Source organism: Balaenoptera ricei, chromosome 2, assembly GCF_028023285.1.
Source record: "Balaenoptera ricei isolate mBalRic1 chromosome 2, mBalRic1.hap2, whole genome shotgun sequence".
Classification (NCBI taxonomy): Eukaryota; Metazoa; Chordata; class Mammalia; order Artiodactyla; family Balaenopteridae; genus Balaenoptera; species Balaenoptera ricei.
Genome location: NC_082640.1, coordinates 149,597,603 through 149,624,923, shown reverse-complemented (window position 1 = coordinate 149,624,923; position 27,321 = coordinate 149,597,603). Strand labels below are relative to the sequence as shown.

General features: G+C 35.6%; 1 protein-coding gene across 1 annotated transcript in view; it reads left to right on the top strand.

Annotated features, from left to right (window-relative positions):
- The window catches only part of KCNH5 (potassium voltage-gated channel subfamily H member 5), a 329,564-nt gene extending 302,478 nt beyond the window's left edge, over positions 1–27,086 (top strand). Inside the window, exon 11 of the mRNA XM_059915741.1 lies at positions 26,139–27,086. Coding sequence (XP_059771724.1) covers positions 26,139–27,086 — 948 coding nt within the window. The remainder of the gene's footprint in view (positions 1–26,138) is intronic.
- Positions 27,087–27,321: the final 235 nt, after the last annotated feature.

The following is a 27,321-nucleotide window of genomic DNA, read 5'->3' as shown; positions in this document are numbered from 1 at the left end:
CTAGTTGCTCCGCGGCATGTGGGATCTTCCCAGACCAGGGCTTGAACCCGTGTCCCCTGCATTGGCAGGCAGATTCTCAACCACTGCGCCACCAGGGAAACCCCTCTACCAGTTTTTAATATGTGTGTCCTTGTGTCAGGGATGAAATCTGCCTATCAGTAAAAACAGATTTTAATTGTATATAATGTACATTAAGTCAGCAGAAATAAAGATTTCTGAATCTATTATGTTCTCAGATTCATTTAACTAATAAACATTTCCATGTGGTTGTTCTTGATTAGATGTGGGAAGAGGTTTCTTCATTCTCTTAGTATTAAACAAGATGAAATAACTTGGAGAAATTTCTTTCCATATAGTGAAGAGTAACAAAGGGAAAATAAAGGGGAGCGATGTGTCATGTAAATTGATTACTATGCCACTGATTGTAGTACTTGATCCATGGTGGGCATTACTACTGTAAAATTATGGATTTTGCTCTCTTGCAACCATTTCCCCCATAACTATCAAAGGATGTAAGATAATCTTATCTATAGGAATCACTAATTCTAAGGCAATGCTGGAAATTAAATAACTGTACTCTAGTAGATATTTTATTTTGGCTTTTTAAAACTAAGGATCAGAATATAATACTTTATCCATATGTTTCTTGTCCTTGCATGCAGTCTATTAAGTCCAAAAACTATATTTTTATTTAAAACTATAAAAAGTAATTCCTAGAATAAGTTTGTATTCTTGCAAAGTCTGAAAAAAAAAAAATAAAGGGCTGGTTTGCATGCAAAATGTAGATTATTTTAACTTACTCTTTGACTTCAACAAAATAGTATGTATATGACAATATTTAAATCAAACTGAAAATTCACAGAAAATCTGTTAGTTTCTTTGTAAAGAAAATGCCAGCTACTAAAATTAATAACCTCCCAAATTTCAGTATCATAATAAAATTTTAACTGTCATTTATGTAAAAATCCAAAGAAAGTGATTGGTGGGCAGTCTTCCATTGGGTGATTCAGGGACCCAGAATTTTCCCATCTGTTGACTCCATCATTCCTTAGATGCACTGGCCTTTCACTTCTGGCTGACAACAAGAGTGGATCCTGCATGGAAATTATACTAGGCTAGGCCTGGACATGATGCACATCATTTCTGCACACGTTCCCTTAGCTAGAGCTGTCATGTGGTAACTTCTAAGTGAGGCAAGAAAATGTCAGCTAGCCTTGTGCAAGGGAAAAAAGAGGAAACGGTTTGGTGATAAATTAGTAATCTACCGTGGAGATTGACTATATGCCTTACCCTTCTTCCTGCACCTAGAACACAGAGTAGACAATAGCAAGTCTCATCTAGCTCAAAGTCTGGCATATCCAGACAATGTGCAATCCTCTTTCTCAGGTTTGAATGTCAAGAGTTTGTTTTGAGCCATGTTGAGGCTGAGGTGCCTATTGGCTATCTAAGTGGAGAGGTTGAGCGAGTAGCTGGGTATATGTGGTGTCCATATGTTCTGCTTTGCCCAGGGCAGTCCTGATTTATGCCTATTACCTTGGAATAATTATTAATAGGACCTTCTCTCTCTAAAATGTATTCAGTTTAGATGATATGTTATATGGATATAAAAGCTTGAAGTTTAGACTATGACTACATAAAATTTTTGGTTATTCTTTGAGGTATAGCTGTCATTTAAAATTGTGGACCCTCAGGTACTCTGACATTTAGAAATCAGGAAGAAGAGGAGGATTCAGATAAGGTGACTAAGGCTAGTCACTGGCCAGTGACTAGGAAGTGAACCAGGAGAGTGTGGATGTCACATGACATGCAGAAAAAGTAGAAATAATGACTGCTCTCATGGATCTCACAGTCTTCTGAAAAGAATGAAAACTTTAAAAAGTAAATTCAATTACATTTCTAGATTAACCTTCCGTCTCTTAGTCCCAGGAAACTTTGACTCCAGGAATAGAGAACAAATCAAGGTTCTTTTAATGCACCATGATCTTAGTTTTCTGCATGTTCTACCAACTGTGTCCTCTGCCTACACTTCCTTTCATCCTTTATCCCTTTGGTGAATTCCTACTCATGATTCAAGGTCCTGCTCAAAAGTTTAGGAAGCTTTCCCCAAATCCCCACACCAGGCAACATTTGTGACTTCACACAATTGACTATCATTAGTTACTCCTTCCTCCCATGAGCTATCCCAAGCAAGCTTATTTTATTCATCATTATATCCTCAGCTCCTACAAGCCTGTCACGCACACAATAAAGGCTCCTGTAAATTTTTGATGAATTATAATACACTGAGTTATCCCATTGCATTGTAATAACATGCTAATGAGAGGATCTACTCCTACTACACTGAGAATCCTTGGGAATGGAACAAGTTCTTATTTATTATTTAAGTAAACTTTTAACTGATAAATAACTCATATATAGCAATGTGTATAAACCATAAGTATACTGCTTAATAGATTTTTACAAACTGAATACATCCATGTAACCAAAACCTAGCCTGAGAAACAGAACAGGAAGCATGTCAGAACATTTCCTGCTTTATTACATGCTTCCTGTTCGACGAACCACAACCAAGATTTAACTACTGTGCTGACTTTTAACACTTATTTATTTATTTAATTGAATGTTACGTTCTTTAAATTCTATAGTGCTTTACAATTTTCAAAAGTTGCACTAACATGATTTCATATAATCCCATAGTAACCCATTTTTTTCTCTACCCCTATATTGTTCCTCCCCCTTCCCTCCCCCCACTGGTAACCACTAGTTTGTTCTTTGTGTGTAAGTCAGCTTCTTTTTTGTTTTATTCACTGGTTTGTTGTATTTTCTAGATTCCACAAATAAGTGATATCATACAGTATTTGTCTTTCTCTGTCTGACTTGTTTCACTTATCATAATGCCTTCCAAGTCCATCCATGTTACTGCAAATGGCAAAATTTCATTCTTTTTTTATGACTGAGTGGTATTCCATTGTATATATACACCACATCTTCTTTATCCATTCATCTGTTGATGGACACTTAGATTGTTTTCATGTCTTGGCAATTGTAAATAATGCTGCTGTGAACATTGGGGTGCATGTATCTTTTCAAATTAGTGTTTTTGTTTTTTCTGGATATATACCCAGGAGTGGAACTGCTGGGTCAGATGGTAGTTCTATTTAGGTTTTTGAGAAACCTCCATACTGTTTTCCACAGTGGCTGCACCCATTTATATTCCCACCAACAGTGTACAAAGGGTTCCTTTTCTCCACATCCTCATCAACACTTATATTTGTGGTCTTTTTGATGATAGCCATTCTGACAGGTGTGAGGTGCTATCTCATTGTGGTTTTGATTTGTATTTCTCTGATGATTAGTGATATTAGTGATTTTCATGTGCCTGTTGCCATCTGTATATATTATTTGGAAAAATGTCTATTTAGGTTTTCTGCCCATTTTTAATTGGGTTTTTTTTTTTGATATTGAGTTGTATGAGCTGTTTATATATGTTGGATACTAACCTCTTATTGGTCATATTATTTGCAAATATCTTCTCCCATTCAGTAGGTTGTCTTTTTGTTTTGTTGATGGTTTCCTTTGCTGTGCAAATGCTTTTAAGTTTAATTAGGTTCCATTTGTTTATTTTTGCCTGTTTCCTTTGCTTTCAGAGATGGAGCCAAAAAGCACTGCTGCAATTTATGTCAAAGAGTGTTCCACCTGTTTTCCTCTAGGAATTTTATAGTATCTGATCTTAATCCATTTAGGTCTTTAATCTATTTTGAGTTTATTTTTGTGCATGGTGTTAGAGAATGTTCTAATTTTATTCTTTTACATGTAGTTGTCCAGTTTTCCCAGCACCATTTATTGAAGAGACTGTCTCTTCTCCATTATTTATTCCTGCCTCCTTTGTCATATATTAATTAAGTGTAAGTGTGTCAGTTTATTTCTGGGCTCTCTATTCTGTTCCACTGATCTATGTGTCTGTTTTTGTGCCAGTACCATACTTTTTTGATGACTGTAGCTTTATAATATAGTCTGAAGTCAGGGAGCATGATTCCTTCAGCTCTGTTCTTTCTCAAGATTGTTCTGGCTATTCAGGGTCGCTTGTGTTTCTATACAATTTTTAAAATTATTTGTTCTAGTTCTGTGAAAAATTCCACTGCTATTTTGATAGGAATTGCATTGAATCTGTAGATTGCCTTTGGTAGTATTGTCATTTTAAAAATATTAAGTCTTCCAATCCAAGAACATTGTGTATCTTTCCATCTGTTTGTGTCATCTTCAATTTCTTTCATCAGTGTCTTATAGTTTTCTGAGTACAGGTCTTTTACCTCCTTAAGTAGGTTTATTCCTAGGTATTTTATTCTTTTTTGGTGCAACAGTAAATGGGATTGTTTTCTTTTTTCTCTTTCTGATAGTTTGTTGTTAGTGTATATAAATGCATCAGATTTCTGTATATTAATTTTTATCCTGCAAATTTACCAAATTCATTAATGAGCTCTAATAGTTTTCTGGTATCATCTTTAAGATTTTCTATGTATAGCATCATATCATCTGCAAACAGTGACAGTTTTACTTCTTCCTGTCCAGTTTGGATTCCTTTTATTTCTTTTTCTTCTCTGATTGCTGTGGCTAGGACTTCCAAAACTTGAATAAAAGTGGCAAGAGTGGACATCCTCGTCTTGTTCCTGATCTTAGAGAAAATGCTTTCAGCTTTTCACCATTGAGTAAGCTGTGGATTTGTCATATATGGCCTTTATTGTGTTGAGGTAGATTCCCTCTATGCCCACTTCCTGGATAGTTTTTATCATAAATGTATGTTGAACTTTATCAAAAGCTTTATTGCTTTATCTGCATCTATTGTGATGATCATATGGTTTTTATTCTTCAGTTTGTTAATGTGGTGTATCACATTGACTGATTTGTAGGTGTTGAAAAATCCTTGCATCCCTGGGATAAATCCCACTTGATCATGGTATATGATCCTTTTAATGTATTGTTAGATTTGGTTTCCTTGTATTTTGTTGAGGATTTTTACATCTATGTTCATCAGTGGTATTGGCCTGTAATTTTCTTTCTTTTTTTGTGATATCTTTTTCTGGTTTTGGTATCAGGGTGATGCTTGCCTCATAGAATGAGTTTAGAAGTGTTCCTTCCTCTGCAGTTTTTTGGAATAGTTTCAGGATAGGTGTTAACTCTTCTCTAAATATTTAGTAGAATTCATCTATGAAGTCATCTGGTTTGGACTTTCGTTTGTTGGAAGTTTTAAAATTACTGATTCAACTTCATTACTGGTAATTGGTCTGTTCGTATTTTCTATTTCTTCCTAGTTCAGTCTTGGAAGATTGTACCTTTCTAAGAATTTGTCCATTTCTTTTAGGTTGTCCATTTTATTGGCATGTAATTGTTCATAGCAGTGTCTTATGATTCTTTGTATTTGCGTGGTGTTGGTGGTTGTAACTTCTCAAGTTAAATCTCAAGAGTTAGCTATTGTTCTGACTTTTAACACTTTAGATTAGTTTCATGTCTTTTTGATTTTTAGAGTTATATAAATGGAATTACACATTACATACTCATTTGTATATGGCTTCTTTCACTCAGTATTATTTTGTAGGAGTCATTCATGTTGCCTATAGTTGTGGTTCGTTGTAGAGTTTTCTATTAAATGAATATACTTCAACTTATCTGTTCTAGTCTTGATGGACATTTGGGTTTCCAGTTAGGGTTATTATGAACTATATTGCTACAGACATCCTTGTGCATGCCTTTTTATTTACATTTGTACAAATTTTTTTTTGGAGGGGGTATATACCTAGGAGTGAAATTTCTAAGTCTAGAGTATATTTATCTTTAGCTTTAGTAGATACTCATCAAACAATTTTTACAAATGGTTGTATGAATTTGTACACTCACCAGCAGTTTATGAGAATTCAGTTTTTCTACATCCTCACCAAAACTTGTTGTCTTCTTTATCATTTTAGCCATTCTGGTAAGTGTGTAAGGGAAATACATTGTGGTTTTAAATTGTACTGCCTTGATGCCTATTTAAGATGAACACTATTCCATATAATTAATAACCATTTATATAACTTTGTCTTGGTAAGATGTTCATTTTTCTATTGGAGTTGTCTGTCTTTATTCTTAATGATTTGTAACAATTCTTCATATATTTTGCATATGAGTCCTCTATTGGATATAGCTATTGAATTTATCTCCTTTCACTCTGATTGTCTTTTGATTCTCTTCATGGTATTTCTCAAAGAAAAAAAAGCCTTAATTTTAATGTAGTTAGTTTCATTTATTCTTTTTCCCCCTTTATGATTCCCACTTTTTTTTTGCTGTTTAAGAAATCTTTTCTTATCCCAAGGTATTGAGATTTTCTCCTATTTTTTCTTTTAAGAGTTTTATGGGTTTTGCTCTCCTCATTTGGATCTGTAATCTATCTCAAGTTGATTTTTGTGTATAGTGTGAGATAAAGGGCAAGATATATATTTTTCAGATAGTCCGTTTATCATATACCTATATTGAAAACATCACTTTCCCCAGATTACTGCACCATTACCTTCATCATAATTTAGTGTCCAAATATGTATGGGTCTATTTCTGGACAGTCTATTCTGTTCATTTGTGTATCTGTCTATTCATGTGCTCCTATAGAGTGAATAATTGTATTCCTTCAAAATTCATATGTTGGGCTTCCCTGGTGGCACAGTGGTTGAGAATCTGCCTGCCAATGCAGGGGACACGGGTTCGAGCCCTGGTCTGGGAAGATCCCACATGCCACGGAGCGACTAGGCCCATGAGCCACAGCTACTGAGCCTGCGCGTCTGGAGCCTGTGCTCCGCAACAAGAGAGGCCGCGACAGTGAGAGGCCCGGGCACCGCGATGAAGAGTGGACCCCGCTCGCCGCAACTGGAGAAAGCCCTCGCACAGAAACGAAGACCCAACACAGCCAAAAATAAATTAATTAATTTAAAAAAATTTTAAAAAGAATTCATATGTTAAAACTTAATCCTCAATGTGATGGTATTTGAAAGAGAGGCCTTTGGAAAGTGATTAAGTCATGTGAGTAGAGCCCTCATGAATGGGACTAGAACCCTTATAAAAGAGGCCCCAGAGAGCTTCCTTCCCCCTTCAGTGAAAAGAGAGCCCTATATGAACCAGGAAGTGAGCATTCACCAGATACCATATCTGCCAGTGTCTTGATCTTGGACTTCCCAGCCTCTGGAACTGCAAGAAATAAATTTCTGATGCTTATAAGCTACCCAGTCTTTAGTATTCTGTTGTGGCAGCCTGATAGGACTAAGACATGTGCTATACCACACTATCTTAATGACTATTAATTAGACATGTGCTATACCACACTATCTTAACTACTATTAATTAATTAATTAATTACTACTAGTTTTTAATAGGAAAATATGGGCAGTATAAGTCTTCTAGTATTTTTCCTATCAATTAGTTTTGCTTTGGCTATCGTGTGCATTTTACATTTCTATATAAATTGTAAAATTAGCTTGTTGATTTCTTCAAAAGATCCTGCTAGGATTTTGATTTGGATTATAACAAATCTGTGAATCAATTAAGGGAGAGTTTCTTCTATCTTAGCAATAGTCATTGTTCCAAACCATACACATGGTATGTCCCTGCATTTATTTAAGTCACTTATTTTTGCATTCGCTATGCATAATATGTGCTTAGAACTCAGCTGACCCTCAAAAACATAAACTCTCATACGCCCTCTCCTTCCACTCTTATGTCCTCAATCAACTATGATCTCCCATATTTTCCCCTTTTATACCATGTGATTCTCAACTAAAAATATTTAGTTTACTCCTCAGAGATTATCCTTCATTCAGACCCAAAATTCTCTGAAGTATCAACTGGGCTATATAATCTGTGCTCTCTAAGAAAGTAAGGCAAAGACTTTTCTCAAGTTAGTACCTTTATTATTTTACCTATGTTAGTAGGAGACAGTACCTCCTATCAGTAATATATATGGAATATGAGGCCCTTCCACACAAGGATGACACAACTAGCTAATAATAAATAGAAAATGATCGTGGCAGATCTATCTTGACTGTATAAACATACTTCCAAATAGAATAAATTACAGATACATGTTTTACTTAACAAATATTAGATTTGGTACCAATATATGAATTTATTTATGTAGGAAGCTTCAAGTGAAGTTATCATATATTCTAATGCCATCTAATACTCACATATAATTTTTCAAAATTTGTGCCCCAGTAATGTGCAGAGCCTAGATCTCTTTAACCAGACTTTCCAATGATGACAGCTCAAACTTTACTTCCATGGGCCTCTGCTGGCTTTGCAGTGTGTGTATGTGCATGCATGTTGGTGGGCAAGTGTACTGGCACATCTCAATCACTTAATCAATAAACAGCTCTATTCTTTTTAAAACTGTAGTTTCCAACTCCTGACAACTGCAGCACTAAAGGAACAGCCACATAACTTCTCATACTCTGCTTTGACTAGAATAACTAATTACAGTTTAGTACTGTAGGGACAAAGTTATTAGCTAATACGCAGCTCTAGACACTGCAATTCAATTACTGGCCTACAACCTTTAGAAGCACAAACCTTGGTAATTAGCAGCAAGCTTTCATCTTATCTCAGCACAGCATGTAAGCAGTTGCCTCCGGAAGAAGCAGAATCAAAACACAGATAAGAGCAGCACATGTATGTATTCTAGATCTATAATTGTTACTGAGGGTCACAGAAGCCTCAGCAGGGAAGGGTTCGATGCAAAGAATTTTGACACTTTGAAAATGAGTCAAGTGTGCTATTTTCTAGCAAGAAGTTATGTTAGGAATAATTTAAAGAGTGTAAAGTAGATTGTCTGTCTTATTTCATAAATTTGAAGATAGAGCTGAAAAGAACTAAGCCTAGCACTGTAATAACTATTTAAATAAAGAAACTAAAGTCCAAAAAGATTATGGGACTTGCATACAAGGTCACATAGCTAATTAGATCCTGGCTAGGACTAGAACGCCAATCTCCAAATGACCCATCATTGCTGTTTCCATTGCACCCTCTAAACATCAAGTCTCCTGCAAAGGACATTTTCAAGTTGGAAAGAGGCACTTATCACCAGTTCTGTTCCTAGTAGCCTTTTACTAAGTTAAACATAAAATAGTGTATAATATGGTACACTGCTTTTCAGTCTGCGAAAGGCAGGGATAGATGGTCTCCTTTGCATTATCTAAATGTATTGAACAAATTATTCAAATGGAATAGTGTAGAGATGTTCCAAAGAGGCAGGGTGAAATCACTTGCATATCTAATTTAGCTTTTATGGAAAGTTCAAAAATCCAAGTGGTGAATGAAAGAGGAGAGATTTCTACACAAGAACTTGTTTATTTTGCAATCAACAATTCAGCTGGGTGAATTCAATTCAGCTGGGTGAATACATGCTATATTTATGCCACTCATTAGATTCAACATAAGCAGTTGATGTCTGTTTGACATGGAATAGCTAAATCATCCTGATAAAATAGAGAATTGTTTACTTTAAATAGATATTTAAGTACAGCTGATGTTTAGAAGGGCTGAGTGGCTTGGTCAAGTTTATACAGGTAGTCATTGTCAGAGATAGTATCCAAACCCTTGCCTCCTGACTCTCAGAGACATTAAAAAAAAAAAAAAAAATTTGCCACAGAATTTTAATCTAGAAATAAGAGATACCCATGGGGGAAATGGAGAGTGGACTTAGGAACCAGAAAATGTGAATACTGAATCCCACTGTGAATGACTGGCTGTCCATCCAAATGCCTGTTCACTTGACTCCTCTGAGTTTCAGCTATCAAATTCCACAAAATAAAGAAATACCCAAGAATTATTTTATTTTATGTAAATTTGATTCTGAGTGTAAAAGATTGAAACAGTATTATATCATCTAGACTAGATATACATTTCTAAATCTTTCTAGAGGTTAATACTCCAATAGAGATAATTATTTACCTACTCAATCTGTATTTCCCAACAGCAAAGAATTTGTGTGTGTGATATTAACTAAAAGCTGCATCATTCTTTTAGCATCAAATGCAAAAATTAACACACATTTAAATAAATGTACTAGAGTTGGTTTTCCAGACAAAAGCCGTGGACATTTTCTGTCATTAAGAAAATCGTTCTTAAGGTATTGTACCTGCCTTACCTCAGTAATTGTTCTCCCTGGGGCACAGCAATTATCTTACAAGGCAAAAGCTAAAGCCACATATTAGGCGTGTTCCTGGGGACAAAGGAGTAGTATCAAATGAGATCGAGTAGGGTAATATAGCTGAAAGTGCACTGTAAACTACGAAACAAAATTATACACAGCATTAGGAATGTCAGCATGGAATAGTGGCAGGAGCACTGGAGTCGGCATCAGGAAATAGATTTCAGTCCCAGCTTGGCCATTTACTAGCTAAATGAGTTTAAGCAAGTCACATAACTTCTCTGACCTTCATCTGTTAAATAGCGATAATAATAATTGCCCTTCCTGATTTGTGGAGTTGCAGTGGGAGAGGGGATGAGGTAACATATGTTCAAGTGTGTTATAAAATGTATCATATTTGACAAATGGTAAACAATGTTATTTTCTACTTGCGTCCTGAAGAGTCCAACTACCTATTCACATGTCTACATCTCCTGTGTATTAAACTTTCAGCCTAGAGTCATGACTTTGGTGTATGCCATTATTAAAGCGATTTAACCTCCTTTATCATTTAATTTCCTTCTCCCCAGTCCTTTGAGCCTTTAAATCCTTTGCATCTCCCTTAAATTTAGATCAGGCATTCTTAAATCAGACTAGTCTAGTTGAGTCCAATAGAACCGGTTGGAAACCACGCTTTGTCTCTTATTAGCTGTGTAGACTTGGGGAAGATTTTTAAATCTCTCTAAGCCTCAGTTTTTTGTTTTTTGGTTTTTTAAAATTTATTTATTTATTTATTTATTTATTTATTTATTTATTTATTTATTTATTTATTATTTTTAGCTGTGTTGGGTCTTCGTTTCTGTGCAAGGGCTTTCTCTAGTTGCGGCAAGCGGGGGCCACTCTTCACTGCGGTGCTCGGGCCTCTCACTGTCGTGGCTTCTCTTGTTGCGGAGCACAGGCTCCAGACGCGCAGGCTCAGCAGTTGTGGCTCACGGGCCCAGTTGCTCCACGGCATGTGGGATCTTCCCAGACCAGGGCTCGAACCCGTGTCCCCTGCATTGGCAGGCAGGCAGATTCTCAACCACTGCGCCACCAGGGAAGCCCTAAGCCTCAGTTTTTTAATCTATAAAATGGATTACTGTGAAATTTAAATGAGCAAATAATCCATGGGAAATACTTAGTAAAATTCCCCTAATCCAATATTTTTATTGCAGTAATTCCAAGGTGAAAACATGTGGAACCAATAGCTACTATGAATAGAATAATTATGTTCTCAAAAGCAGTGTGGTCTAGTGGTTCATGTATGGGTCTCAGGTAATACTAGGGGCTTTATTCTTACATTCATAGCAAAACATAATGGACATGGTTTTTCTTCATCAGTTTTGTTCCTTTGAACTTGAGTGTGCTAAAAATTCTATACTAAGAACTTTGAAATAAAATAACTTTATTCTTCTGAATCTTCTTCTGAATTTTCAAATGCTAACAAATAGTCACAGTTGAAAATTATAGTTACTTAGAAGCATTCTTTTTTTTTTTTTCTTAATAGTACATATTATGTTGTGTTCAGATTCTGGGGCAATAAATTTTCTTTTATTCTTGTTCAGCAATGCCTTTACAATTATTTTCTTTTTTAATGACAGGTTCCCCCAAATTAGTTAGTTTTGTTTTTGTTTTTACCAATATATCAAGTGTGTAAATGACAATTTTCAACTCAGTATACTTAAGACAATGTGGTGTTGAATTCAAATTTGAATCTCCAATATGTCTGTCGCCAGTAAAACTATGTGAATGTTTGTTTAATTATTACCCCTGCATTGTTCATGACTTATGTAATTATTTTTCTTCTGGGTCAATGATCAATATTTTCATTTGTCTTGGTGAATAGTTATGGAAATAGTCTTAATTTCATGTCTATTTATTGATAAATTTATATTTTTGTGTGTGAGAGGAAGTTTGTGAGTTGAAAGTAATTTTTGGAAAGTTTATGGCTCTCTTTTTAGATATTATTTGAATTTTTAATTGTTGGAAAAAACATAACATAAAACTTCCCAACTTAAACTGTACAGTACAGTGTGTTAAATATATTCTCATGTTTGCACCTTGGGGAAGAATGCAATGCTCCTGGGCATCAACATAAATTGATATCAATAGTGAGACTTTGCCACCATTAATTCTAAAATATGTGGCATTGACTTAGCAGGAGTAGAAATAAGTGAGGAAATTGATATTTGAGACTTGAAAAGATGTAGACAAATATCTTCCAGTGACAAAACATTTGGTAAGGTGGCTACCTCTGATTGCCTTCCAATGCTCTATTTCTTTTGGAACAGTTTGGAAAGCACAGTATTAGTAGTGAGTTGGGGTTCTGACTGGTTACATTTAGCAAGGCATGAGAAGAAAGAGGTGGTCACCAGCAAGAACTGGCTGTTTGTAAGCAGATATGGAAAGGAATTTAGAAAAGGAAAAATCAGAAATAAGATTGAAAAGTCATTGTACAAAATAGTCTATTAAGACGGTTTTGTGGCAAAGATCAGATAATGGATATGACCTCCCAACAAGCCCAATGCCTTCAAAGTAGTTTCCATCATGGAGAAAGAGACAGAGGCAGAGAGCAACAGAGAGACATGGTGCCAACGAAGAAAAGGATTAAACCAGGCTTGAGAATTATATCTAGGAAAGAACTTTTCGTGAGGTTGCAGGAGCACGGAATTGACTATAAACAGATCAGAAACTTACTAAATTTTTTTAGATAATTATATTGCCAAAGGAACCATAAGCTTGGTCTTAAAAAGTCATTTTGCTATGTGAGCTCAAAACCAAACCTTAGGCCCCAAAATTTTGCACAGGCAGGAAGAAGCTGAGGAAGACAAATTCCTGGACAAATTCTCCAATCCCCAAATTAGGTTTGAACTATAGAGGGAAAAGGACAAAAAAGAACATCCAAAGAGATAGAATCAGGAGCCACAGAGAACAATGGATGAGAGAGCTTATCCCAGGTAGCAGCCTGAGAGACCAACAAAGGAATTTACCCTACTGCCAGGGCAGAGGGGCCTCACAATGCCTGCCTGGCAGATTTCATCATTGCTGTGGACCAGCAACTGCTGAGCCTCTCAGCCATTGTTCCCTACCCCTTTTTATGGGAGTGTTTAATCAGTTATCCTGTTCCTGCTCCACTTTTATACGTTGTGCACATGTTGATATATGCATGTGTGTATATATGCATGCATATTTGTGTGTGTGTGTGTGTGTGTGTGTGTGTGTGTCTAGGGGGGCAGATAACTTGTCTTTATAGTTTATAGGGCACCATATCAGGTTTCACCATCTCAGAAAATGGTACTGCTATTTATACTTTTGCTTAGCCTAAACAGAGACTTAAAAAAAAAAAAATTCTCTTCTCTCAGATTGTTTATCCAGCCCATTAGTCTTACTGGCAAAATAAATCCAGAATTTGACCACTTGTCACTACCTCCATTTCTACCTCTCTGGTCTAAGTCACCATGATGTTCCCCCAGAATTACTCAAAAAGCCTCCTGATTGGTACCCTCCTCCTATCATTCTGGCCGTACAATTTGTTTTCCCCACAGCAGCCTGAGCTATCCTTTTAGAGTGGAAGTGAGACAGTGTGAATCCTCTGCTCCAAAGTCTGCATGGCTTCTCCTCACATTTAAAAACCAAAGTCCCTGGCCTCCTCGCCAGTCATTCTCCCCGTGTACGAAGTGCCACCCACTCTGCCCTCCTTACCATTCCTCAAACATGCAGAGCGTCCTCTCAGCTTGGGTCCCCCCTCTCCCCATGGCCATCTGCATGGCCCACTTCTTCATTCCATGACTACCTTTGCTCCAGTAACACTTCCTCATAAAGACCCAACCACTTTGCCACTCCTTATTTTTCTTTGTACCCCACATCATCACCTGACATTTTATGGAATATTTAAGGGGTTTTGTTTTGTTTACTGATGTATACCTAACTCAAAAACAGGGCCTGAAACATGGTAGGTGTTTCACAAATACAATATGAATGAATATCTTGTTTGCTGCTGTATCTCACCATTAATGTGTCACAAAATAAATGCCGTTAGAGTGTAGAATAGGATGGACCCAATTCTATCTGGGGCGGTAAAGTGAAAGCCTCCCAGCAGGGCTAGCTTCATGGATGCCCAACTCGTGCAGTCATGCAGGCCTTGCATTTAGAAGAGCCCTGCTCTTGGTTGAACGCTCTGCTGCTGCTATCTTGAAATTCTTAATAATTTTGAACAATGAGACCTGCTTTTTTTGTAGTGATATAATTCACACACCATACAATTCACCATTTTAAAGTGTACAATTCAGTGTTTTTTAGTATATTCACAAAGTTGTGCGACCATCATCACTATCTAATTCCAGAACATTTTCATTACCCCATAAAGAAACCCCACACCTGCTGGTAGTCATTCCCCATTTCCCACATCCTCATGCCCCTGGAAAACATTAATATACTTTCTGACTAAATTTGCCCATTGTATACATTTCATATAAGTGAAATCATACAATACATAACGTTTTGTGTTAGGCTTCTTTCGCTTAGGGTCATATTTTCAAGGTGTAGGATGTATCAGTACTTCGTTTCCTTTTATGGCTGGGTAATATTCCATTGTAAAGTTATACCACATTTTGTTTGCTGATTCATCCATTAATAGATATTTGGGTTGTTTCTACTTTTGGTCTATCATGAATAATACTACTATAAACATTCATGTACAAGTTTTTGCATGACTGTATGTTTTTAATTTTCTTGGATGTATACCTAGGAGTGGAATTGCTGGGTTGTATGAGTACTCTATGTTTAACTTTTTGGGAAACTGCCAAGCTGTTTTCCACAGAGGCTGTAGCATTTAATATTCCCACCGGGAATGAATGAGGGTTCCAATTTCTCTACATCCTCCCAACACTGGGTATTTTCTGTTATTAATAGTACTTGTTATCTTTTAATTATAGCCATCCTAGAGGATGTGAAATGTATATCATTGTGGTTTTGACTTGCATTTCCCTAATGACTAATTATGCTGAACATCTTTTCATGTGCCTATCGGTCATTTGTATACTATCTTTGGGGAAATGTCTATTCAAATTCTTTGACCATTTTTATATTTTTTTTAAATAGAAGTATAGTGGACTCACGATGTTGTGTTAATTTCCGGTGAACAGCAAAGTGATTCAGTCATACATACATACATATATATACACACACATATGTATGTATATATATATATATATATATATATTCTTCTTCAGATTGTTTTCCCTTATAGGTTATTACAAAATATTGAGTATAGTTCCCTGTGCTATACAGTAGGTCCTTGTTGGTTATCTGTTTTATATATAGTAGTGTGTATGTGTTAATCTCACACCTAATTTATCCCTCCCCCTCTATCGTTTCCCCTTTGGTAACCATAAGTTTGTTTTCTATATCTATGAGTCTATTTCTGTTTTGTATATAAGTTTATTTGTATCATTTTCTTTTTTAGATTCCACATATAAGCAATATCATATGATATTTGTCTTTCTCTGTCTGACTTACTTCACTTAGTATGATAATCTCTAGGTCTATCTGTGTTGCTGCAAATGGTATTATTTCATTCTTTTTTATGACTAATTCTTTTTTATGACTAACATTGTATATATGTTCCACATCTTCTTTCCATTCATCTGTCGATGGACATTTAGGTTGCTTCCATGTTCTGGCTATTGTAACTATTTTTAAATTTAAATTTTTTTGTCTTTTTTGTTGAATCATAATAGGTCTTTATATATTCTGTATGCTAGATCAGGTATATGATTTGCAAATATTTTCTCCCATTTTTTGAGTTTTTTTACTTTTGTGATAGTGTCCTTTGAAGCAAAAAAGTTTTGAATTTTTGTGAAGCCCAATTTATTTATTTAATATATTTGGTAGCTTGAGATTTAGATGTCTAAGAAAGCTTTGCCTAATTCAGGGTCACTAAAATTTGTGCCTTGGATTTCTTCTAGGAATTTTATAGTTTTAGCTCTTACATTTAGGTCTTTGATACATTTGGAGTCAAATTTTGTATACGGTATGAGGCTGTCATCCATATTCATATTTTATTTGTAAATATGCAGTTGCTCCAGCAGCATTTGTTGAAAAGATTGATCTTTCTTCATTGAATCCCCTTGGCCTCCTTGTCAAAAAGCAATTGACCATAAATGCATAGGTATATTTATTTATTTATCTGTTTATTTATTTATTTATCTTAGTTCTATTCCATTCATGTATATGCCAGCACCACACTGTCTTGATTACTATAGCTTTGTAACAAGATATTTTTCCTCATGTTTTTGATTTCTTTTCTTTTTTTAGATTCTTTTCTCATATAGGCCATTACAGAGTATTGAGTAGAGTTCCCTGTGCTATACAACAGGTTCTTATTAGTTATCTATTTTATATATAGTAAATAGTATGTATATGTCAGTCCCAATCTCCCAGTTTATCCCTGCCCCCTTATCCCCTGGTAACCGTAAGCTTGTTTTCTACATCCATGACTCTACTTCTATTTTGTAAATAAGTTCATTTGTACCCTTGTTTTTAGATAATACATACAAGCAATATCATATGATATTTGTCTTTCTGTGTCTGGCTTACTTCACTCACTATGACAACCTCTAGGTCCGTCCATGTTGCTGCAAATGGTATTATTTTGTTCTTTTTTATGGCTGAGTAATATTCCATTGTATATATGTGCCACATCTTCTTTATCCATTCTTCTGTTGATGGACATTTAGGATGCTTCCATGTCCTGGCTATTATAAATAGTGCTGCAATGAACATTGGGGTGCATGTATCTTTTTGAATTATGGTTTCCTCCAGGTATATGCCCAGGAGTTGGATTGCTGGGTCACATGGTAGTTCTATTTTTAGTTTTTTAAGGAACCTCCATACTGTTCTCCATAGTGGCTGTACCAATTTACATTCCCACCAACAGTGTAGGAGGGTTCCCTTTTCTCCACACCCTCTTCAGCATTTATAGTTTGTAGATGTTTTGATGATGGCCATTCTGACTGGTGTGTGGTGATACCTCATTGTAGTTTTGATTTGCATTTCTCTAATTAGTTGTAATAAGTTTTTAAACTGGGAATATGAATCCTCCAATTATATTTGTATATTTTGATTTTTTTAAGCTATTCTGAGTCCCTCGCATTTCCACCTGAATTTTAGGATCAGCTTGTCAATTTCTGAAAAATAAGCAGTAATAATTTTGATAGGAATTGAATTAAATCTACAGATCAATTTGGGGAATACTGTCATGTTAACAATATTAAGTCTTTCAACTCATAAACATGAGATGTCTTTCTATTTATTTAGGTCTTCTTTAATTTATTTCAACAATGTTTTTGTGTATAAGTCCTGCACTTATTTTGTTAAAATTTTTCCTAAGTATTCTATTCTCTTTGATGCTATTTTCAATGACATTATTTTATTAGCTTTATTTTCAGATGGTTCATTACTAGTGTATAGAAATACAACTAACTTTGATGTTGATTTTGTATCCTGTATTCTTGCTGAACTCCTTTATTAGCTCTAATAGTTTTGTGTGTGTGTGTGTGCGCGTGCGTGTGGATTTTCTGTGTACCTAATCATGTCATCTCCAAATCAAGATAGTTTTAATTCTTTTTCATTCTGGATGTCTTTTATTTCATTTTCTTGACAATTTCCCTGGCTAGAACCTTTAGCACAATGATGAATAGGGGTGGCAAGATGGCACATGCTTGTTTCTTTCCTGAACTCAGGGGAGAGCTTTCAGTATTTTACCATTAAGCATGATGTTAGAGGACCTGAATTTTTATGTTTATTTGGCCCTACATATTATGTAGCTGGTTCTGCCTCATAAAGAAGAGCACAGTTGGGCTGAGGATTAAAGGATAAGTGGGAGCTCCCCAGCAAGTTAGGAGGAGGAGAGAGAACAATATGTGCAGTATTACATTCTGGATCTCAAAGTGATTCAGTGGCTGGTGTGTTAAGGTCAAGTGAGACTGAAGAAAATAGAGATTGGAGGGGCAGGTAGACTGAACCACTGTAGGCTTGCTGACTCTATTAAAGAGCTTTAGTTTTACTCTGTGATTTTTTGTGTGGGACACTATCATATCTGATACACAATAGCAAAGAATGGAATAAAGGGAAAATGAAGCTAGAAATTGAGGCAAGGAGGACAAATCATGGATTACTGCAATATTTGAGACAGTGAATCTAAACCTTGCCAGCTTTACCTTGGAACAGCTATATTCTTGGTTTTGAAGACTTTAGCTTCCTTCTTTTATTATTTTTTTAATGAAAAAAAAACTTTAGTTATAAAAACATGTAATTGTATCAGTAATTCTAGAATGTCCTGCATTTGCATCTTACTCACCACCCTTATTCACATTAGGCATTTCCCAACACATTAACAAAATCAAAACATATTCTTTTTCTCACTTCCTTTTTCCTTTCTACTCACCTCCCTTCCTTCCTTTTTCTTTACATTAATCAGTTAATTAATTAATTCCTCAAAGTTTATTTAGGACCGAAGAGGCTAAACTAGATCTGTAACACATTCCTTGCCCCTGAAGAGCCTATAGATCTGAGTGGCTGAAATGAAGCAAGGCAGCCATATTTCAAACAGAGAGTGATGCACCATTGTTATCCTTCAGTCACACATGGTCACCTACCACAGCTCTGTCACTGTGGCCTTTGTTAAGAAAAGTTTATAGCCTCTGATATATACATGATAGTGTTTAATAAGTACTGCTTTGTTGTATTAGTTCAGGTTGGAATGACTGAAAGGACTACAGTTAGAATTAGTGACTAAGTTTATAGAAGCAGTAAAAAGAACCAAAAAAACCAAACCAACTAGATCCTTAAGTGTCAGATGAACTGGAGCTGCTGCTTGATTGCATATAGCTATAGATTCCTAGTCAATTCACAGATCTGGAAAGTGATGGGTCATTTCAGAGAGCGCTCCTCTATCCTCCAAATTACATAACACTAAATCCATGTCATTAAATAAATGATTCTAACCCCTTTTTTTCTACTTGCCTTTATTGGATTTCAAAGTTCAGTACACATTCAAATTATTTAATTTTGATATCCCTTTTATGATCAAATGTCCTACTTTTGAAATGGAAAGCTCAGTTGGACATGTTCCCTGTTAAGTTTAAGAAGATTTTATCATTTAAATAAATTAAACCTTCTATCATGGGCTCCACAGAACATAATGAAGCAAGGAGAAGAAAAGCTTAAATGAAATAAACCTCTTTGCTGATAGAAAGAGTACAGACTATTGTGCATTCTACCAATAAATGTGTGGCTAGAATCATAGCCTGATTCGTGATTTTTCTTTTTAAATTTTGTCCTTAATTTTTTGGTGTTCATTAGCAATTTGATTTGCCATTGGGCAAAAGACACAGAATACATCAAGTGCAGGAGGTTCTAGATTATTAACACTGAGGAAAAAAAACAAACGTTGCATTTTTTAAAAGATAATTTGATTATCAAACACCATGTTGATAATCATGGATATACATTTTTTTACATGATTTAATTCATGTAAGTTGATCTCCTATGAACTTCACTCAGATCCTTTAACACTTTCTAAAATAATGTTTTGGGGATTTTGTTTTTTAATCTTTGCCTTCTAGGGAAAAATCATCATCATTTCCATGTTATCATTAAGTAGAATTCATCTATATAGCTTATGTATTGAATTATTGAATTAACAGGAAATTTTTTACTTTCTGTATGACACATTGCCAATGTAAGAATCAACTGGATTATGAAAACTCTTATTGTTTGAAGATTCTTTCAATTGCCAAAAAGTAGCATGCAGATTTTTAAATCTAAACTAAACTATACACTGTTTTTAAAGGTTTAACTAAATAAAATTTATCAATCTTTCTATTCCTTACTAATTTGAACCATTTTATTTTACATGATTAAAAAGTTAAAGGTAAAAAGCACTTCTTTAAAAGGAAAGATTCAGCATGAGCTCAGATAATCTATTTGAGAATGTTCATACTTGTAATAGTAATGTAGAATAATTTCCATCCTATTTTTTATGATGAAATGTAGTCTCCTTAGTCATAAAAATACATCGTTATTCAAACTTGGAGTTTAGGGTCATAAACTTCAAAACTTTGATCTTCAAAACTATAAGGACTTATAGGGATGGCTTATTACATTTAAAGATTTTGAAATACAGTGAGTTTTGTTTTCTTATTTGTTATATAATGAATTTTTATAACTTAAGACACAACAGAAAGCTATCATACTTTACATGTAAGACATAGATCAATTGGTTGTGACACCTCAGTAGATTATTAGTCTCTAAACCCTGTAAATATAATAAAATCAACTCTGTTTTTTTGTTTCTTTGTTTTTAATTTCAGAGCTTATATTCTCTTACCTTGCATTAGGAAAGTTTTGCTTTGTCATCAACTAGAAAATAAGTTCTTAATGGATGTCATTCTATTCTTACAATTGAAGGATTCTGATTCAAGTTCTTTAAAGATTGATTTGTGGGTCAAAGATTTGAACCTGATTCTACTCAGCAAGAATTTGTCAACTCTCTACTTGTTTAACAAGCACAGGGCTTCAGTTGTTTGTTCAATTCACCACTTTGAGGGACGGTTCATCATGGCAAATGCTCTATGAAGGGTTACCTGTTGGATGTTAAACTGCTATATCACTCCCTACTTCACCCACTCACCTGTCCAGGTTTTCACAGGGTCCAGAAGGTGGTGTCAAAGTTATATTGAGGAGCTGCAGTAGAGTATAATGGTTAAGACTGTTTGTAATCTGACTCCTTGGGTTTGTATCCTGGCCACTTACTAGCTGTGTGACCTAATGAAAACCATTTAAACTCTTTGTGCCTCAGTTTGCTCTTCTGTAACATGAGAATAATAGGACCTATCTCATAGAGTAGTTATGACAGTTAAATGAGATAATATGTTTGTGACCTCTTTGCTATATGCAAATTTTTATAAGTATTTTTCAATAAGCCATAATTTCTGCTCTGCAGTCAAAAGAAATAAAATAAATTTAGTCTCATTCAGTAAACTCCATTCAAACCAATAGTTTTTTTAAAGTGACCTCTGGCTTAAAAGCCTGGTTATCGTAAATAGTTTAATCAAATCCAGGTGTGAACCCTTAGGACTCTGTCTTCCATATACAAAACCTCATTCTTTCTCATTTCATTTTACATCTTCTTGGTGGCAAAATATGCCAACCCAGTTCTATCTCATTTGTCTCTTGATGCAGACTGGCAGCCTGGCCCTGTAACAGAATTTTTTTTTTTTTCTTTGTTCTCAGTAGTTTGGCATTAGGAGTCTTTGTTCTCCACTTAATAGTAGCAGTGCAAATGCCTTTGTTGGTTCTTGGTGGGGTGGGGCCGGCTGGTGGTAAGGGAAACTGGAGAAAGAAGGCTTTTTCTACTGATATTTTACATGGGTACATTATACCTTTAAATCACAAAGCATCCCAAACTTGGTAGGCACACAATAATTATAAGCAATTATTAGCCATTGTATTGAAAATTTAAAACATAAAGCTGTGGCCTAAGATGTCCACAGATTCTCAGTCTCCAGGAACCCCAAATCTTTCATAAACTGTGAACTGTACATGGCAGTATCAATATGTCCCATTCAGATAAATAATGCATGATTTCTTAGTGTGTGTCCTAAATATTGCATGGATGTCCTGCATTTTATCTGACACCCCTATGTGCCCTCCTCCACTGTTCATTTGAAATAGATGCTTTTTTCCCCAAATGTGAAGGGTAATCTCAGTTACCACACTGCACTAAGGCTATGTCTTTCCAAGGTTAAGTAACTACCTTTAAAAAGGCAAACAAGGTCAGAGCGGAGTGGGAAGGAGGATGTCATGTCAGTTGATAGAATCAAAGTAAATGCCTTTTCAATGAACGGAGATGATATAGGAATAGAGTATCTGTGTTTCCATGTTTTGATTTGTCCAGTACCAAAGAGTGTTAATATCTTGAAGGTTTAGCATGAGCCCTGTTTACTCAGGAAGCACAAGAAACATGTCAACCCTTTGAAAGACTTCTAATTAAACTCCTGGAACTTTGATGTCAGACTTAGAGATTAGTATTACATTTTAAAAAAATATCCAGTTTCATGTGCCAGTAGAGAAGGAAAAATATGCTGGTGTTAATAGACAGCTATTGAATTTAGAGAATATTTATTTTAAAATACAAATTATTGCCGCTTGATAAGCTATATTTAGTGTATCAATCTTAATTTAGAAAATGATGTGCTTTTAGATGGAGGATTGCTTCTCCTTGACTTTTGTGTTTACAGTGATCATCGCTAGTATTGGTTTCTAGTATGAGGTCAATGATTATATGTTATTCCTGGAAGCTGCTGAATCTCCAAGAGGTGATGAAAATGTTTTCAAACAGGAAGTATTTTATGAGAGTTCAAGGGAGACAACCAGCATATTTTGAGTGTCACTTATGTGCTGGAGACTATGTGCTTCACATGTATTTCTAATCTAACCAACAGCTTAATGAGAGAGGGTGATGGAGGTAAGTAATTTTGCTAGTGTCATAAAATTGTCTGATTCTGAAAGCACATTAATATAACTCCCTTGTGAATATTCCTTATAACCCTCATCTGCAGTTATTTTGTTCTTTAGATGACTGAGCAAAAATCTCACGCTTACCAAATTCACTTCTAACTCTGATAATATAAGTGGTAATAATTTCTTACATAGTCAGCCTTTTAAATTTCTCTTGATGGAGTTGTAACTTCTTCCCAGTATTATTTTCAAAATATATTTATACTAAAATTTATGCTTACTTATTTGTGAATACTCATCTAACACTACATGTACTATGTATTTAATTTTATATTTGAATTTTAAAGAATATTGGAATTTGAAGAGTCCAACCTCCTCCTCAGTGAAAGTATTACACAGACAACATTTGTATTTCTGTTTGGCTATTTCAGTGGTGTGAGTTTCATGAGTTTTCAAGGCAGTTTATTCAATTAATAGGTAGTAGTTTGAAATGAAATTTGTATACTGACTTGGTATTTACCTTCCAGAAACTTCTAAGTATAAATCCTTGTTCTGCCCTCTGGAGCCACATAAATAAATTTAATCCCTCCTCCCACCCAACCCACGTGCTATGCTGGTAAACTGTTTAACTTTTCAGTAGTTTTATAGCCTAGAACTCTTACTATTTGGCCTCTAAACAGATGATGGCATTAAAAATGGCTTTGGATCATATCTATATGATTCAAAAGAAAACCTTACAAAAAATAGTGATGTATTGCAAGGAAAATTAAGAGATAAATATGTTTCCTTATACATAAAAGTATACACACATGTATATATATATACTAAGTAAGCTAAGCAAGCTTCATCAGTGTTTCTGTGTTGGATTTTAAGTGTATTGCATCTGTTAACTGGCATTGGAAGATTTTTCCCTTTAGAAATGATCTTACCCTATCTTCAAGGGTTTCCTTTATAAAACAAAGTACAACTGGTATCTTGTCACACAAGTATAAAGTCATATGTTTTTATTTTTAATTTATTTATTTATTTTCAATAAGGTAATTTTATTATTATTATTATTTTTTAACATCTTTATTGTAGTGTAATTGCTTTACAATGTTGTGTTACTTTCTGATGTATAACAAAGTGAATCAGCTATACATATACATATATCCCCATATCTCCTCCCTCTTGTGTCTGCCTCCCACCCTCCCTATCCCACCCCTCTAGGTGGTCACAAAGCACCCAGCTGATCTCCCTGTGCTATGCGGCTGCTTCCCACTAGCTATCTATTTTACATTTGGTAGTGTATATATGTCCATGCCACTCTCTCACTTCGTCCCAGCTTACCCTTCCCCCTCCCCGTGCCCTCAGGTCCATTCTCTACATCTGCATCTTTATTCCTGTCCTGCCCTGAGGTTCTTCAGAACCTTTTTTTTTTTTTTAGATTCCATATATATGTGTTAACATACAGTATTTGTTTTTCTCTTTCTGACTTACTTCACTCTGTATGACAGACTCTAGGTCCATCCACCTCATTACAAATAACTCAATTTTGTTTTTTTTATGGCTGAGTAATATTCCATTTTATATATGTACCACATCTTCTTTATCCATTCATATTTCGATGGACATTTAGGTAGCTTCCATGTCCTGGCTATTCTAAATAGTGCTGCAATGAACATTATGGTAGATGACTCTTTTTGAATTATGGTTTTCTCAGGATATATGTCCAGTAGTGGGATTGCTGGGTCGTATGGTAGTTCTATTTTTAGTTTTTTAAGGAACCTCCATACTGTTCTCCATAGTGGTTGTATCAATTTACATTCCCACCAACAGGGCAAGAGGGTTCTCTTTTCACCACACCCTCTCCAGCATTTATTGTTTGTAGATTTTTTGAAGATGGCCATTCTGACTGGTGTGAGGTGATACCTCATTGTAGTTTTGACGTGCATTTCTCTAATGATTAGTGATGTTGAGCATTCTTTCATGTGTTTGTTGGCAATCTGTATATCTTCTTTGGAGAAATGTCTATTTAGGTCTTCTGCCCATTTTTGGATTGGGTTGTTTGTTTTTTTTTTGATATTGAGCTGCATGAGCTGCTTGTATATTGTGGAGATTAATCCTTTGTCAGTTGCTTCATTTGCAAATATTTTCTCCCATTCTGAGGGTTGTCTTTTTGTCTTGTTGATGCTTTCCTTTGTGCAAAAGCTTTTAAGTTTCATTAGGTTCCATTTTTTTTTTGTTTGTTTGTTTTTATTTCCATTTCTCTAGGAGGGGGATCAAAAAGGATCTTGCTGTGATTTATGTCATAGAGTGCTCTTCCTATGTTTTCCTCTATGAGTTTTATAATGTCTGGCCTTACATTTAGATCTTTAATCCATTTTGAGTTTATTTTTGTGTATGGTGTTAGGGAGTATTCTAATTTCATTCTTTTCCATGTAGCTGTCCAGTTTTCCCAGCACCACTTATTGAAGAGACTGTCTTTTCTCCACTGTATATTCTTGCCTCCTTTATTAAAGATAAGGTGACCATATGTGCGTGGATTTATCTCTGGGCTTTCTATCCTGTTCCATTGATCTATATTTCTGTTTTTGTGCCAGTACCATACTGTCTTGATTACTGTAGCTTTGTAGTGTAGTATGAAGTCCAAGAGCCTGATTCCTCCAGCTCCATTTTTCTTTCTCAAGGCTGCTTTGGCTATTTGGGGTCTTTTGTGTTTCCAAACAAATTGTGAAATTTTTTGTTCTAGTTCTGTGAAAAATGCCATTTGTAGTTTGATAGGGATTGCATTGAATCTGTAGATTGCTTTGGGTAGTATAGTCATTTTCACAATGTTTATTCTTCCAATCCAAGAACATGGTATATCTCTCCATCTGTTTGTATCATCTTTGATTTCTTTCATCAGTGTCTTATAGTTTTCTGCATACAGGTCTTTTGTCTCCTTGGGTAGGTTTATTCCTAGGTATTTTATTCTTTTTGTTGCAATGGTAAATGAGAGTGTTTCCTTAATTTCTCTTTCAGATTTCTCATCATTAGTGTATAGGAATGCAAGAGATTTCTGTACATTAATTTTGTATCCTGCTACTTTACCAGATTCATTGATTGGCTCTAGTAGTTTTCTGGTAGCATCTTTAGGATTCTCTATGTATAGTATCATGTCATCTGCAAACAGTGACAGCTTTACTTCTTCTTTTCCCATTTGGATTCCTTTTATTTCTTTTTCTTCTCTGATTGCTGTGGCTAAAAATTCCAAAACTATGTTGAATAATAGTGGTGAGAGTGGGCAACCTTGTCTTGTTCCTAATCTTATTGGAAGTGGTTTCAGTTTTTCACCATTAAGAATGATGTTGACTGTGCATTTTTCATATATGGCCTTTATTATGTAGAGGTAAGTTCCGTCTATGCCTCCTGTTTTTATAATCATGTTTTTTATCTCTCTCCCCCTCCACAGATCATTTTCCGCAAAATCAGTGATGTGAAGAAAGAAGAGGAGGAGCGCCTCAGGCAAAAGAATGAGGTCACCCTCAGCATCCCCGTGGACCACCCGGTAAGAAAGCTTTTCCAGAAATTCAAGCAGCAGAAGGAGCTGCGGAATCAGGGGTCAACGCAGAGTGACTCTGAGCGAAACCAGCTGCAGGTAGAAAGCCGCTCCTTACAGAACGGAGCCTCCATCACTGGCACCAGTGTGGTCACCGTGTCACAGATTACGCCCATTCAGACATCTCTGGCCTATGTGAAAACCAGCGAGTCCCTCAAACAAAACAACCGTGATGCCATGGAACTCAAGCCCAGTGGCGGTGCTGACCCCAAATGTCTCAAAGTCAACAGCCCCATAAGAATGAAGAATGGAAATGGAAAAGGGTGGCTGCGACTCAAGAATAATATGGCAGCCCATGAGGAGAAGAAGGAAGACTGGAATAATGTCACTAAAGCTGAGTCGATGGGGCTACTGTCCGAGGACCCCAAGGGTAGTGATTCAGAGAACAGCGTCACCAAAAATCCATTAAGAAAAACAGATTCTTGTGACAGTGGGATTACAAAAAGTGACCTTCGTTTGGATAAGACTGGGGAGGCGCGAAGTCCGCTAGAGCATAGCCCCATCCAGGCTGATGCCAAGCACCCCTTTTATCCCATCCCTGAGCAGGCCTTACAGACCACACTGCAGGAAGTCAAACATGAACTCAAAGAGGACATTCAGCTGCTAAGCTGCAGAATGACTGCCCTGGAGAAGCAGGTGGCAGAAATTTTAAAAATACTTTCAGAAAAAAGTGTGTCCCTGACCTCTTCTCCCAAATCCCAAATTCCGCTCCAAGTACCTCCCCAAATACCGTGTCAGGATATTTTTAGTGTTTCAAGGCCTGAGACACCTGAATCTGACAAAGATGAAATCCACTTTTAATATATATATATATATATATATATATATATACACATATATATTTGTTAATATGTTAAAAACAGTATATACATCTATATACATATGTGTGTATATACAGTATATACATATATATATATTTTCACTTGCTTTCAATATGATGAACACAATATGGATTTTGATATGTAAATATTGCATGTCCAGCTGGATTCTGGCCTGCCAAAGAAGATAATTATTAAGAACATAGATATCGCTTGTA